The sequence below is a fragment of the Lacerta agilis genome, chromosome 3 (genome assembly GCF_009819535.1).
Source record: "Lacerta agilis isolate rLacAgi1 chromosome 3, rLacAgi1.pri, whole genome shotgun sequence".
Classification (NCBI taxonomy): Eukaryota; Metazoa; Chordata; class Lepidosauria; order Squamata; family Lacertidae; genus Lacerta; species Lacerta agilis.
In genome coordinates, this window is record NC_046314.1 from 6669540 (window position 1) to 6686616 (window position 17077).

Below are 17077 nucleotides of genomic sequence, written 5' to 3' on the forward strand. Positions count from 1 at the left end.
GGAGATGAGACATGGGCAATTTTATCTAACACTGAAAATACCTGCTGAATCTGGCTAGTCTGGAGAGGCCATTATGCCTGAAGCCTTGCACTTTATGTCACGATCTGTCCTCCTTGAGCCAATCTGTAAGTATTACAGAGGTCACCACCTGTACCATATGTTACCATAATGAGTGAGCAGGATTTAAAGAGGTTTACAAATCCCTCTAAAGCCTAAGCGAGGAAGATGTAGGGTTTTCTGAGGGAACCATAGCTATAATAATGGTCATAAACTCGATCACACAGCAACAAAAACCGGAGGCAAAAATACAAAGCTGGACAATATGTATCACCAAAAATTGCAACTGTAATATTAAAGTAAATCATAAGACATAAGCAAGTAGTACCAATTCCTGCACATCAGAAATGCCATTATTTGATTTTGTTTTCATATCACCTCCTTCAGGGCTGTGAAATAACTATCTTCACGTTGATTTGGCCATTTGCCCATCTTTCTGGTCTATCAGTGGCCCTAAATTTAATAGTATTAACAAATCCAAGCTTAGTAGATCCTTTTATAAAGACAAAAAAAGGACAAACTAGGAACAGAACTGCCATATAGCTACAGATCTTGAAACAAATGAAATCACTTTAAAGGTATTTCTAGTACTACATAATTATTTCAGACATTGTGTCAGTCCATGCTTTGTGTTAACCAGAGAATGCAAACCATAGCTCGGGCTTCTAAACATTATTCAGGCAAACAATAGTGTCAGGTTCCTGCCTGCTTCATTGTCCAACCTCTTAGTTTTCGTAAGTTTACTACTCATTGTACAGCAGCCTTTGGAGGCAAAGAAATGGTTGTAAAAATGGCTTGTCAATGAAGATACCACAGCAAACCATAGGTGACCCCCATTGTTTCTGCCGGACACTGAGGTCCACTGCCGAGGGCCTTCTGGCGGTTTCCTCGCTACAAGAAGCCAAGTTACAGGGAACCAGGCAGAGGGCCTTCTCGGTAGTGGCACCCGCCCTGTGGAACACCCTCCACCAGATGTCAAAGAGAAACCAACTACCAGACTTTTAGGAGACATCTGAAAGCAGCCCTGTTTAGGGAAGCTTTTAATGTTTAATAGATTATTGTATTTTAACATTCTGTTGGAAGCCGCCCAGAGTGGCTGGGGAAACCCAGCCAAATGGGCGGGGTATAATATTATTATATTATTATTATTATTATTATTATTAGACACATATAGGCATTTCCCACTTATGGGGGGATTACATTCCTGAGTACGGTGTGTACTGTATAAGACGAGAAGAGTTTGGATTTGATATCCCGCTTTATCACTACCCAAAGGTGTCTCAAAGCAGCTAACAATCTCCTTTCCCTTCCTCCCCCACAACAAACACTCTGTGAGGTGAGTGGGGCTGAGAGAAGTGTGACTAGCCCAAGGTCACCCAGCAGCTGCATGTGGAGGAGCGGAGACGCGAACCCGGTTCACCAGATTACGAGTCTACCGCTCTTAACCACTACACCACACATGTAATCATTATAGTGGGGAACACCATCTATAAAGCCTGTAAACTTCCTCTAAACTTCTGGAAACCCATTAACAACCCTTTTAAGAGCCAGCAGCACTTACCAGACTAGTACTTCAAACTGTGGTTTCAGATTATGGGTGGTCTGCTGATTGCAAATCATGGTCTGCCAACTCAGACCTCATCCCCTCATCACAGGTTACACTTTAACCACAGTTTGGTCTTATCCTTGAATTAAACATGTATACCCAAGAAGCAATGTGGTGAAAGGGAGTTATTTATCTCTACCTAATACATTGTATGGATGTTGGGTGTTAGAAGAGGGGTTGCACCTCTAGTGAGGGACACATGATGCTCCTTCTGGGGTAGTTTGTCCACCGAGACAAACCATGAGCCTGGGTTTGGGTGATATGCTAAGTCAAACCATGGTTTAGCTCACAGTAACAGGACCAGAGAAGCACCAATAAGCTATGATACCCTCTCCCAAAACCCCTACATCTGCACTAAGTCGTTGTTTAAACAGGCTACATTGTTGCAACAATTACAATTGATATTAAAAGATCATATTGTTACATGCTTATTAATTTTATAAAGTATACATTATTTACACTGGATCATGTTGAGCACCCTCAAAAGTGCTTCCTTCCTACATGCCTGTAGCTCTGTTTTGTTCCTATGAAGACAAAATTGTTTCATCCAGCAAGGAGGCAACATCTGCCCATTTTTAATATTTCAGGCTGACTTTTTAACCACTCAAAATGCAGTTTCTTTTATGTAGGCTCAGCCTGAAGCAAGTTTATGATGTAAGTGAGAGAGAGGGTCTCTGAGGGAACAGTTCTCTGTTCACTGGCATTTCAATTCTCAATGGCTAATCACTACACAGCACTCTCAATAACTGTTGGCACAAAATAGGTGGAGATCAGGTCTCTCTAAGCACAAATATGCCAGGAAGACTTGTTCCAGATACCAGGTTCTCTGCAATATTATACTCCGCCATCCTTTTAAGACTGATTTTTGTTATTGCTTAATTTAGAAGGATTCTATCCTTGTTTTTTTGCAAATGCAGTAGAGGGATGGGACTACAATAATGAATATTTTTATACATTCTGGATTTAGACAAAAGAAATGAAAGGAAGAATTCTGTTCTGTACTCCTAACAGACCAGAATAAAGACACTGTAAAAACATTGGGGCAGGGGAGACAAAGAATTAGAGTATGTTTGAAAAGAGAGTTTTAATATTATCACTATGAAACTTGAAAGCAGATCAGCTATGGAATATTATTAACATTCCTACCACTGTTACTATCATGAAAATAGATAGAATCCTGAAGGAAAAATTACGTCTAGGTTCCAGATTTGAATGTTTCAACTTTTACGTACTGTATCTCACAGCTGGCATATATGTGATATTCTGCACTTCTGATTACTGATAGGACGAAGGTAATGTTTCCTTCCTTATAAATGTGTTTCTGTAAGAACAGATTTGTAAATCTAACTGTATTTGGTTATAAGTTAAAATAATTAGCTACCTATTGCTAATACAAAACGAAAAAACCTCAACAGTAACTATGTAATAGATCCTCAAACCCTTTATTATTAAAATGCAGTTTATAGGAGTGTGGCACCTCTGTCCCTGCCATCTTTAAAAAATGCAAATTACTTAAAATACCTATTTTATTATAAATACATATTTTGGTCTTAGCTGTTTCTCAATAGTGAGTGTGTGGTGTGTATGTGTGTGTGTGTATTCCTGCAGTTGCTATGACCATTATGGTCAAAACGACAACAATAAATGAACCATGACCCCCATTTTTATAAAGTACATCAATAACAGCATTAAAGAATTCAGAATGGATCCAGTAGCTAAATGTTGGCCTAACACAGGTATTCATTCTATAGATAGGGGCACAGGAGCCGAGATCATAAACCTTACTTTTGTCTCGTGCCCAAGAATAAAGGTGCACATTGATGTTCAACTCACAGTTCAATCCTGTGCCTATTCAGAATTAAATCCCACTATGTTCACTGGGATTTAATCCCAGGTAAGGTCCATGGGACTGCAGCCTCAAAGAACCTTCAAGTTCTAGTGGACCAGTATCCTCCTCTGTAGTTTGTATTATCCTAGCAACACTACAGAGTTTTGCATTCCCCCTGGCAGTACCCCACCCCATTTTAAAAAAGAGAAGAGTCAAAGTGAATTACTGTAATTTTCTGTGTATAAGACTAGATTCCCCCCCCCAAAAAAATGTCAAAAATTAGGGGGACATCTTATACACGGATATATCTCCCCCCACACACACATTTTCTTAAATCTGAGTCCCCCAAAACAGGGGGCATCTTATACATGTCTTATAGAAGGAAAAATACGACATTTCTTAGAAAAACAGCTTAAAGCTACATCCTTTCTTAGAAATAAAGCCAATCACAGAAATTAACTACAGCTTTAGTTCAACAAAGTTTGGCTTCCGTCAACCTGTTAGATTTTAAAACAATTATTTGGGAATTAAGGTCATGGTTTTTAAACAACAACAACAACAAGAACAACAACAACAACAACAACAACAACTTATTTATACCCCACCCATCTGGCTGGGTTTCCCCAGCCACTATGGGCAGCTTCCAACAGAAAATTAAACAGAGTAAAACTTCAAACATTAAAAACTTCCCCAATCAGGACTGCCTTCAGATGTCTTCTAAAAGTCAGAAAGTTGTTTATTTTCTTGACATCTGGTGGTAGGGCATTCCACAGGGTGGGAGCCATCACTGAGAAGACCCTCTGCCTGGTTTTACAACACTGGGGGATAGACAGAGTTTTCATTTGCCATACAATGAGCATTAGATTTACGAGAAAGGTTAACATATTTATATTTATAGAAGAGCTTCATATATTATCCTCTGTGCTGAAGCCATAAAAGTGTTAGTTTTCAGTCTGTAGATATATATATATATATTACATCACACTTTGCTAGAGAGTGTCTGTCAAATCAACTGCTTCACTACTAAGCTAAGCTATTTTTTTGTTCTTGATCAGAAACCAAAAGAATAGCAATTACTGCTCTAAATTGCTTAGTTTGGGTAGGGTCATATGCGTAACCTAATCAGACATATTAAATATGCATTTGCAGTTAAAAGTCTTATTAATTTACTGTCTTCTCAATTTTAATCTTGGGTTTAATCTATGTATACCAGGGGTCTCCATCCTTTTTTGGTCCAAGGGTACATTTGGAAATCTGAGAAACTGTTGTGGGCACCACCACAAAATAGCTGTCAATAAATCTTCCTTCAGCCAAAGACCTGGTTGAAGAGGAACCTTTCCACTTAGTTCCAAACGGTGTATAATAAAGGCCAGGTGAGCCTTCCTGTGGAGAGCGTTCCACAAATGGGGAGCCACTGCAAAAAAAGGGCTGTTCTTGTGTATGTAGAATGGAGTGATAGTTTCTAAACACTTATTATCCACATGATTAAATGGACTAGTGGGTGTTCACTTTTCTTTACAGAGCAACAGCATGCATGCTTTATCCTACTAAGGAACAACAGCTATGGAGGGAACTAAAAAGGTAAAGGTAAAGGACCCCTGACAGTTAAGTCCAGTCGCGGATGACTCTGGGGGGTGCACTCATCTCACTCTATAGGCCAAGGGAGCTGGCATTTGCCTGCAGACAGCTTCTGGGTCATGTGGCCAGCATGACTAAGCCGCTTCTGGCGAAGCAGAGCAGCGCATGGAAATGCCATTTACCTTCCCGCCAGAGCGGTACCTATTTATCTACTTGCACTGTGTGCTTTGGAACTGCTAGGTTGGCAGGAGCTGGGACCGAACAACGGGAGCTCACCCTGTCGCGGGGATTCGAACTGCCAACCTTCTGATCGGCAACCCCTAGGCTCTGTGGTTTAGACAACAGCGCCACCCGCATCCCATGGGGGGGAACTAGTTAAGTACAAAACAGCTTTCACAACTTATATCGCAATACATATTGGCTTTCAGACTAACACTTCATCCTTCAAACTATTTGCTCAGCTTACCGTTAGCTCTCTGGGACTATTTAAATAATGATTCTAGCAAAATACTTTTGACTAGTTTTAATGATTTTTTGGCATTTACTCCACAGTTTTTAGCTACCAAGTTCTTCTGCCTGCTTCCAGTCAAGAACAGAGAAACGGACCACAGATGCAAAATGAGCATGACAGTTAGGGTAGGAGGCATAAAAATTAGCTAAGACTTACTGAATACATAAATATGGAAATCTGTTTGCAGCCACTGTACCATGTGCATTTAGAGGACCTAATTTTACACATATTTTGAATGGGCGCAATCCAGCCAAATTTTTAAGTTTTGTAAGTCTCACTAATTTCAGGCATGTGGTTAATTCTCTCAGTGAATCAAATAAGGGTCTGAATTTGGGTTGCATCATGCCAAATACTTTAAAATACCACAATGGTTTACTTTCAAGGAGCCTGTGAACTACTTTCATGGAAAAATTGTTTTATTTCATTTATGAATCACTTCCTATGAGGCATCCTGATGTGCTTTACAATGTAATACAACATATAATAAACAGTTACATCAGTTACATACATAAAACTGGTAAAACAACTGTATGTATGTGTACACACACACACACACACGTGTTGTTGTTTTTAAAAAAGCACCACATAATCAAATCAAGTCCAATCCAAAAAGGTACCAACTGGTAGATAAGCAGATACCTATATAAATGAGATAAAGTGATATTTTTTAAAAAGCTACCTGCTTGCATGGTGGCTTTTTAGTTTTGGATTTTGTTTCGCAGAGCAAACATTATGTGGCATTATACTGCCTTTTATATCATCATGCATTATTTTCCCCATCTGCCTTTCTTGCTTCCCCACCCCCAGTGCTTCCCCCCTCTTTTCTTTTCGTTTTTACTATATTGGGAAAACAACCCATAGCTAAATGTTTAAACAACATCTGTAAGGGCATTAAATCATGCCTGAGCATGGGAAAAAAGCAGACCAACCCTTGAAACATGACGATCCCTGATTGATTTTAGATTGCTCAAGTCAGAGAGTATAATTTGGGAAGGTTTTAACATTTATAGCCAAGTACTTGTGTTTATTGTAACTTTGATTGCTCATAAAAGTATTCATGTTATCACACGGATTCACAACTCAGCATGTCTGCTTAACTGTAACATAAGCAATAGCAATGTGATCTAAGAAAGTCAGATGCATATTTAACCAACCTGCCTGGTACTAAAAATTTAACCTGAACTGTCATTTAGCCCTCAGATCATGGCTGTGCATAGTGACTGCAATCTCCTTTCAGTACTTTCCCATGGTAACAGCAGGAAACCTCAGACCCAGGGGCCAAATGCAGGCCTCTATTTGGCCCTTGGAAATCTTTCCAAGCTACACTCTCCTCAACCCACACCCTCATTGAGTGCTTTTGCTTGGCTGGATGTGTCCTTGATTCCTCTTGCTTGCTTGAAAGTGTGTGTGTACAGAAATTGGAGTTTCACACAGCTGGAATGTAACCTACTTTACAAATTTACGAGTCATGCGCATTGCTCTACCAACTTTTGCATATACCCCGCCCACCAGTGGAATGTTGCCCCTGGAAGGTTTCTCACAAGGGAATGTGTCACACTGGTTGAAAAGCTCCCCTCCCTTGCATTAGGAGGAACAATTGCAGAAGTACCACAGCATCAGCCAGCCTTGGTAGAATTGAAGATCAGGCTTAAAATTTAGCAAAGTAAATTAAAAGTTGCACAATGAAAGATTTCTCTGGATGCAGTTCACCTCTGGCATACTGAAGGCAAGCTACATCAGGGGTTGTCAACCTGGCCCCTACCGCCCACTAATGGGCGTTTCTGGATTCTAGGTGGGGGTAGGGGGTTCTATGGCACAAGCGGAATCCTCCTTCCATCAAGCACGGGGCGGTAAGGAAATCTTACCATCAAGAAAGATGCATTAGTGGGTGGTAGGTATAAAAATTATGAATTATGGTGCTGGAGGAGACTTGAGAGTCCCATGGGCTGCAAAAAGATCAAACTATCCATCCTTAAAGAAATCAGCCCTGAGTGCTCACTGGAAGGAAGCTGAGGCTCCAGTACTTTGGCCACCTCATGAGAAGAGAAGACTCCCTAAAAAAGACCCTAATGTTGGGAAAGATGGAGGGCACAAGGAAAGGGGACGACAGAAGGTGAGATGGTTGGACAGTGTTCTTGAAGCGACTAGCATTAGTTTGGCCAAACTGCGGGAGGCAGTGAAAGATAAGCGTGCCTGGCGTGCTCTGGTCCATAGGGTCACGAAGAGTCGGACACGACTGAACAACAAAACAGGTATAAAAAGGTTGACTACCCCTGAGCTTCATGATAATTATAGCCAACTCAAGTGTTGTGATGAAATCCAGCTGAAGGAATCCATGGCACCTGCTTTTTGCAGTGGCTAGAATTATCTGAGAAAATGGACAAGATGTGCAAGACAGAAGGCTGACCACTGGTGTGGCACATCTTCCACATTAAAAGTCCTCCACAGGTGGTTGTTTTTTGCTACAAGGTTCCCCAGGGCAGGTTCCTTAGATCCTGGGAACAAGCCAACGGTGCCAACTTGAATAAAATGGGGGGAGGGAGGTAAGACCCATCCGGCAATCAATCACATGATGCAGTGCATGGACACCATTTGAATGGCAATGCCCATCAACTGGGGGAGGGGGTGTTCCCCTCAATATTTTATTGGGGGTGACGAAGACCCCTCAGCCCCTAGCAGCTGGCTCCTATGGACCAAGCCACCGTGCCAGTATGCAGAAAGCAGTTTGTTAAGAATAAAAGCAGGTTATGAACAAATCAGATATTAGTTAGGATGTAAAAAGTTCGTGAGCAACTAAATTGTCATCAGCGTGGTCTTGATGGATTTAAAACCAAATATATGAATATCCATTTGGATTATTGATAAAGATCAAAGGCTATCCATGCTGGCCTATGAGTGTCCCATTTCTACCACCTCTCCATAGTGCTCACTAATATACGTTCAGAAGAAGCTCAATTTCCAGGGGCAAATGCTTTATGGCTCAAAACCACTATGGTTTCATATTGTATGCTTTTATTGATTTCATGTTATTATTTTCAGGTTTTACTGCTTAAAGATTTTATCTTCTAGTACACAGAAAGGCGATTTTCTAATCTCTAGCTATAATCTTAAATTATAGTATGCTGTTTATAATCTAAAAAAAGTATGCTGCTTTTTAAAATGATCAGGATGGTCTTGGTTTAGGCAATCTTGAGTAAAACCAATGCAAATTCTCATGTCCACTGAATAAAACAACAAGGATGTTCTCAGAAAATTAAATTACATAAGCAATATTAAACTTAGAAACATCCGAAAGATGATACAAGAAATCATGTAAACATTTTCAAGAAGCATTATGAAAAACTCTCTTTTTTGCAGAAGCACCATAAAATCTGGCATTCCTAGTTTATCTCCAGTATCATGCTACCAAGACATGAGTTTGGGTTTTTCATACACATTTCACATATTCCCACATGTTGTGTTGCTGCCAATAATTCATGACTGATCTACACCCAGGCTGCCCTTCAGCATTTCATTTAATCTCTGCAACGATGATTTACAGTGACTCATCATTAATACAAAAATGTGTGTTAACAAGTTTTGAAAGATCTAAAAAAAGAAGACATTTCCTTAGAGTTGTGGCTGAACGACTTATGAACCAATTGAATAAAGAGAAAGCAAACCATGAATGATAGGTTAGCTCTCCCCTTGTAGCAAACAAGTTTAAGGGGGGCAAATAGCTATTACAGAATAGCTATTTGTATGCATATTATTTCCACAGTCCCTAGTCTTACATATAAGACTTTTCACTGTGTCCAGTTATTTCAATCACTTAGGGGCAGTCAAAACAGCCCAGCATCATCTAGTGGATAGAGACCTCAGGAGCGATCCACAAACCTAGTGCACTGTGTGCTGCTGACCTGACATGTCCTTTTCCCCTCTGCACCAGAGCAGACAACTGCTGAGCCCTAGCAGCACCCAGGCGCTTTGCTCTGTCCCGGTCCTAGGGGCTCAGTTGATACCTCAGTGAGGTAGAGTTGCATCAGCTCAATGTAGCCTGACCACAGTTCTCTCTACTCCTGTTTCACCCCTGTGCTATGAACCGTGTGTTCCGAGCAGGTGGACAGACACAGATTTGGCCACGGGGCTACACATTTCATGCTCCTAGACTAGCAGGAGGTAAAGTTCATTTGTGAGGGATCTTGGGCATCCCAATGTCTCAAACTTAGTTCTCAATTAATAAAACAACAAGGTCATCATCAGGGACTTGTTAGGCATTTCATGTTACATATAGCAGTGTTATACATAAATGACCAATAGTATCTGAAGAAGTGTGCATGCACAAGAAAGCTCATACCAGGAACAACCTCAGTTGGTCTCTAAGGTGCTACTGGAAAGAATTTTTGATTTTGTTTTGACCAATAGTAGTTACTCTTCCTCAAAGGAAATTTTGGTTCACTTGTTCCTTCATTCCTCATATCATGCCAGCTATTTCTGAAGCTATCATATGGAAGCCTACTGAGTATGTCTTTCATTTTGTTTTGTTTTTGAACTAACAGTGGAATCAAAACAGCAAAATGTCACCCCTGATACACTCAGGCTTTAAGCATGTGCTTAATTAATTTTTGTTTTGAACCACTGTGGTGGGACAATAAGCAGTACAACTTAATTGCAATTCCATGGGATATTTCTTATTTCATCCTATGTGCACTCTCTCTCTCTCTCTCTCTCTCTCCTCTCTTCTCTCTCTCTCTTCCTCACACACACACACACACACACACACACACACCATACCTGAAACAATGCCAAAGTAAAATGCTTCAAAGATAATAAATTTACCACAATGGTTTAAACAGTTGAAAGACCATCACATCCATTATCTGTAATCCTACAACAACCTGCACAAGTATGTCAATATCATTATCATTATCCTCATTTGCAGATGAGGCTAAAGCTGAGAGAGATTGGATTGCCTAAACCACCATACCAAAAAAGTCAAACCTGGGACAACTTGAAAGTAAAGACACCTAAATGTATATGTGTATACAAATACAGACACACACAAACTTTTGTTCATGAAATAATGCACCTATATTTTTGTTTTACAGAAGTGATACTTAACATCTTAAGTCAGGGGGCAGGAGCTAAAGGTGCTCAGGGACTGTTGGTAGACTGCAGAAGTTGATTCTCCCTCCCCATTTTAAGAGCCTGAGAGTCACTGAGAGGTAGGGGCTGGCCTTGGTAAGGTTGATGTTGTTGCAGAAAGACAAGGTGGATCCCCCCAATAAGGAAACAGCAGTGTGTTGTCCAGAACCACCACAGCACAGAATCCACAGATTGTCAGGAGCTAGCCAAAATAATTTCAGGGGCCTGATGTGTCACACCGACAGCATTTGCTGCCGGCAGGCCCATCCCTGTTCAGTAACATCCTGTGTCCATTAAAATGCACAATTACATTTAGGAAGCTATCCTAAACCACATCTGTTCCCCCAGGATATTACATGTTAGTCATACCCACCATTTGTAATTGTTGATAAAATATTATCTCATGTTTAAAATCTATTCTCACAGGCTAGAAATCATTCACAGGCTCCACCTTGCAAAGTTCTCCAGAATGGACTTCTAATAAAAGCTGATATAAACAACACATGGAGATATATATACTTCTAGGCCAGTCTAGGAGGATGTCTGCAATGGTTAACAAGCAGAGTCACAGAAGCAATTGTAGGCAAGGATTGCCATCTTAATCCAAATGAGGCGACAAAAAGGGAACACAAACTTTGGCTAAAGACGTGCAGGCAGACAATAAGAGATGCAAAAGAAGGATTTGTTTAAAAATATAAAAGCCAGCAACAAACAATTCCTTAAATATCAGTAAAGAAGACTGGCTAGAGGCAGTTGGTGCTTTGGATAACAAGATAATCAAAGGAGGAGCATAAACAAATTACAGAGAAGTTGAATGAATCACTGGCATCTGTTTTATAGTAGAAGATATAGGACAGATCCCTCTGCCTGCACTAACTTTCACAGGAAAGGAGTCTGAGGACGGAGGCAATAGTGGTGACGAGAGAATAAGGATTAGGCCTTATTGACAAAATTAAAAAATGACAAATCACTGGGTCTGGAATGGATAGCATGTGAAATTGCTCATCTTCTAACAAAAATATGTAAATTGCCCCTAAGCTAACCAACCTGAAATGTAACACCATTTTTTACAGGGATCAAGGGGGATCCTGAAAATTTTAGGCTGGTTAGTTTAGCACAGGGGTCAGCAACCTAAGGCCCATGGGCCGGAAGCGGCCCATGGAGGTCGTTTGACCGGCTCACGAGCCGCCCCCCAACCGAGCTGCCTGCTCACGCCCTGCACTAAACCAGTGCAGCGCAGCATAGGGACTTGCTTCCACGGCGCCGAAAATCACGTCTACACAGACGCTGAAAATAGCAGGCGTGCGCGCGATCCAGCCCACGGAAGGATCTCCGCAGGACTGATGCGGCCCAGGCCGGACTGATCCATGGCTTAGCATCTGTTCCAGGAAAACTAGTGCCTCACTGAGCATATAGAAGAACAAGTCTTGCCGAAGCAGAACTAGGATGGCCTCTGCAAGGGCAAGTTCTTTAAGTGTGTAAACAAGCATATAGAGGTGATCCAGTTGACATTATGTACACTGCGGGAGGCAGTGGAGGATAGGGGTGCCTGGCGTGCTCTGGTCCATGGGGTCACGAAGAGTCGTACACGACTGAATGACTGAACAACAACAACAGGGACTTGCGCTTTCAAAAAAGCTTTTGACAAACTACTACCTTACCAAGACTCCCAAAGATGCTTAGTAGTCATGAATTAAGAAAAGAGACCCTTTTGTAGATCAGGAACTGGTTAAGTAACAGGGAAGTCCCCCAACAGTTGGTATGGTGATCTAAACTTCTTTAACGTGTGCAGTGAGATAGCCACATCTACTGATGATATAAATTTATTCAGGGTGGTTAAAACAAAAATAGATTGTGAGGAGCTGAAAAAGGGATCTCTCCAAACTGAGTGAACGGGAAAGGAAATGGCAAATGGAATTCAATGTAAGCAAGTTCAAAATGATGTACATTGAGTTTTTTAAAAAAACTAAATTTCACATATATGCTCATGGGGGTCAACTGACAGTGACCAATAAAGAACGAGACTTGGTATTGTAGTGGATAGATCAATGAAGGTGTTGACCTAGGTACAACAGCTGTGAAATTCCAGGTTAGAGATCTTTGGGAAAGGGGTTGAAAATACAGCTGTGACGATCACAATGCCATTATGCAAATCTTTGAATACTGTGTACAGTTCTGGTCACCTCACCTCAAAAACTGTATCATAGAACTGGAAAAGTCTCAGAAAATGGCAATCAAAATGACTGAGGGGATGGATCAAATCTCCTAAGTGGGAAGGTTACTGCATTTGGGGCTTTTTCTTTTAGAGAAAAGGCAAGGAAGGAGACATGAAAAAGGTATATAAAAATATGCAGGATGTGGAGAAAGTGGAGAAAAGCACTTGTCTTCTTCTCACATAATAATAGAATTTGGGAACCCAATGACGCCTTATATTGGAAGATTCAGGACAGATTAAAGAAAGTACTTTTTTACACAGCTCAAAGTCTATGGAATCACTCCCACAGGTGGTTGGCCAAGGCTACCAGCCACAATGGGTATGCTTTAGCTCCACTGACAAAGGCAGTAAGCCTCTGAACCAGTTGTTGAGAATTGCAAGTTGGGGAGAGTGCTGTCCGTCTGAGGTCAGGGACAATGGGACTTGTAGTCCAACAACATCTGGAGAGGACTTTCAGCAGCATAGTTTAAATATCCGTGTTGTCATTCATACTGTAGCCACATGTTCCTACTAGGGTCATGATTCAACCAGTTAACTAACCTCCACTGAGTTCAGTGAAAGAGATTTTAGTATGCAATTAGTTTCTTCATTTAAAATAAATGGGAGGTAAATGTAGCTTAACCTCCTCTGGAATGGGTCCAATTTTTTGGGCCCACAGGCAAGCAAACCAAATACAGTTCTCATAATATCAGAAGTATACACAAACTCCCCCCAGCCCAGTTTCTCTTATTTGCAAAATTGCGTACAAGATTTAAGGACAAATGCACTAGGACACAGAGGCAAGATGCATTAGTAAATCTGCATCAAGTGTGCTTTCATATTCTGATGTCCCTATTAGTGATTAATACACACACACACACACACACACACACACACACTAATTATTTGAGAATATTTAAACATGGTATTATAAAAATATATCTGGACGTGCAATTCAGTATACAAAGCATTCTGTGTTTTTCATTATTCAACACATTTAAAAGGCTACAACAAATAGATCTCCCATGTCTGCTGTAAGGTCACAGAAATTGATAACCCTTACAAGCTATATTATGGGAGTCTGCCTGTGTCTCACAGATAGTGCACTTTGTGAATTAATCCTCTGAAGGCAAATATATTGTAAGTAGCTTGTTATCTCCAAAGTACTAAATTGAAGAATACATGGGATTATATTGACAGAAATTACATTTTCTGTAATGGGGTTTAATATATCTGAAACGTCTCCCATCGGTCCCTAGTCACACTCTGACAGAGAAAGGTTGGTTAATGCAGGTGCAGTAAGGCATCAAAACCAAATTTATTCACTAAAATGGATTAGGCCATGTAATTAAAGCTTCAGCAATATTAATCTCTGACACTTACTGAATAATATAAAATACTTTTGTCTAGAAACTGGCCCTCTCCCATTTCTCCTCTCCCCTACCCCACCAGGCTTTGAGCTTGCTGTGGACATTTTCTGGATATTACTTCAAAGAGGATAGGGTTTCCACATCGTAAACACTAATCAAAAAATATTAGGACAATTAATTAGATACACTTAATTTTACACCGCATTATATTTCAGTATGCTTCAGATATAAGTCTTGTTCTGGTATACTGTGTGAAACCTGCATTTCTGCGCAAGAACACATGGCAATACATTAAATCATTTCTTGGAAAAAATGGTGATATTTTTGCTAACTTAGGACCCATGTAATCAGAAACAGCAAAAGCTTAATATTTTTAAGGAGACTATTTTTTTTTACTCACAAAGCAAGATTTTGGGCAGATTTGTTTCAGGTTGTTCCCTTTTAACCTAATGCTGTAAAGCAATTTTAGAACCAGCTTTCTCACATCATGGGTGTGGTCCCATGCTCAGTTTGCTTAACTTACATTGACTTTAATGGGATGTGAACAGCTTGTATGCTGTGTTGCAAGAGCTGTGAACACACTTTAATACAAAGCAAGCCGTAATGAACTAATGACTATAGAAGAACTATAATAGTGGTTAATTTATTTGTAATTTCCTAGCAATAGAGAAATTGACTGTTTGAAAGGTGACCTAAAATAGATCCATTCTAGCCAGGCAGCAGGCGCCACACAAATAGTTATGCATTGAAATCTAACTATTTCCCAAGTTACGAGAAAGCAAATATCTATAACCCTGAAGGAGCAGAATAACCCTGAAGGAGTAAAATAACTAGTTCCCCTAGCTGAAAACATCACTGAGGCTATGCTGGTTTTGTACCCATAAACTAGCAAAGAAATGTAGGCTACTGCATCATCTCAACGCAAACCATTAGCTGCAGGCTGCCAGAGGCTGGAATACTGATTGTGTGCAAACATTAAAGCACAATTACTTACCAATTGTTCACTTGAAGTATTGTGAGCCCTGTGTCTTGTGCCAACTGCTTTTTCTGTTCTTCTGAAGGGTAAGGATGCTGTAAGATACCAAAGTATATGTACATAAATATTATATATACATACATTAAACGATAATTTTACCAGCTATCTTAGTTGAATCGTAAAAGTGCAGTATCTATAATTAAAGACAAAAATGCTGAGGTGTGTCACTCTCATAATTATTAATGGGCTACTACATCATATAATTAATGGCAGTAAAAGACAAGCCAATTATAATGATTAGTGAAGTGTAGAAAGAGCTGCTTAGGATACAAGCAAGTACTTTTGAAACTGAGGGAGGATAGTTACAACAGTAGCACAAAGTTTCAACTCTTGTTTGATAGAATTACACACGTTATCATTTTCTGTATTTTGCACAATACTTGTTAAAATATAAGCAACCTTCCGTACTCTGATTTTATACCAGTATGGCAAACATTACTGCAAACATTAACTTTGCTTATCAATTTTGTTCTAACGAACCAACCCAGCTACCAACTTTTGATCAAAATACTTGTGTTTTATGCACTTAAAAGTGTTAAGTTCAATTGCAGTCAAGAACAAGTACAATCATTAGCTCAGAAATTCAACTCCCGCTGTGAGGATTTCAGCTTTCAGTTTAGAAAATGCCCTCTCATCACATTATTTTACTTCTGCATAGCTTTATGCCATATTTATGCATGGGGCTATTAATCCTTTGATCAAACTAGGGCTCCTAAACAGGGGTTCATGGACCACCAGTGGTTCCGCATTGTGTCTGTGGGTTTGTAGTTGACAATGGGAGTTGGCATATCCGTCACAGTAAGTATACATATTTATTTTATATATTTTATTGCTGCTTTCATTTCTTATATGTAACTGAAATAGCAATGCATAAAATGATACACACACAAATACATAGAAATGCAATTATAACTATACAGCATCTAGCACAGTGCATTACAACAACAGGCAGAAAATTCATTAAGTGGTCTAGCAAGACCCTTAGCAATTTTGAAGTGATGCATTGAAGAGGGAGTTGGGATCCACTGTATTAAAATATTGCTGGACTTTCAGTATAAACGCCACCACACCAGGAGGCTCTCAGAATCAATACTGACTAATCTATTCTGGCCCACTTCATTAAAAACAGGAATTCAGCTCACTGTAACTTAGAATGCTATTCACTGTAATCTTAATTCACATAATTCACCAAGACTTTCAAATAAAATCAGATGATTGGGAACTTTCTTCCATGTATTTCCCCAAAAATAAATCAATATTGTGGTCCCATAAACATTTCAAATATTATTTGTTCCATTATTGCTCCGTATTATTTGTTCCATATTACTATCCCAAGTAATTTCTTGTGTTGCCATGGCTGTGATAATCAGTGCAGTGTGTGCCCATGTACTTTCTGCTTCATATCACACATGATACATTTATCCACATCATCCTGGGGTCACATACCTGGGAACAGTTTGCATGAGGTGAGGTTGGGAAAGTGAAAATGACAATGTGAAGCAAGTGGCAACGATACCCCCGTGCAGCCACATGGCAGGCATAAGCAGTGAACTGAGTAAAAAAGCATTTGCTGGGGCCTAAGGACGCGGGGTGGCACTGTGGGCTTGCCGATCAGAAGGTCGGTGGTTTGAATCCCCACAACGGGGTGAGTTCCTGTTGCTTGGTCCCTGCTCCTGCCAACCTAGCAGTTCGAATGCATGTCAAAGTGCAAGTAGATAAATAGGTACCGCTTCGGCGGGAAGGTAAACGACGTTTCTGTGCGCTGCTCTGGTT

At 40.2% G+C, this 17077-nt stretch overlaps 1 protein-coding gene across 3 annotated transcripts in view; it reads right to left on the reverse strand.

The window, feature by feature from the left end:
- Positions 1–17077, reverse strand: part of LOC117043239 (homeobox protein Meis1) — a 156959-nt gene that overhangs the window by 19260 nt on the left and 120622 nt on the right. For all 3 annotated transcript variants that reach the window (XM_033142710.1, XM_033142712.1, XM_033142711.1), the window contains exon 9: positions 15263–15339. In XM_033142710.1, coding sequence (XP_032998601.1) covers positions 15263–15339 — 77 coding nt within the window. The remainder of the gene's footprint in view (positions 1–15262; positions 15340–17077) is intronic.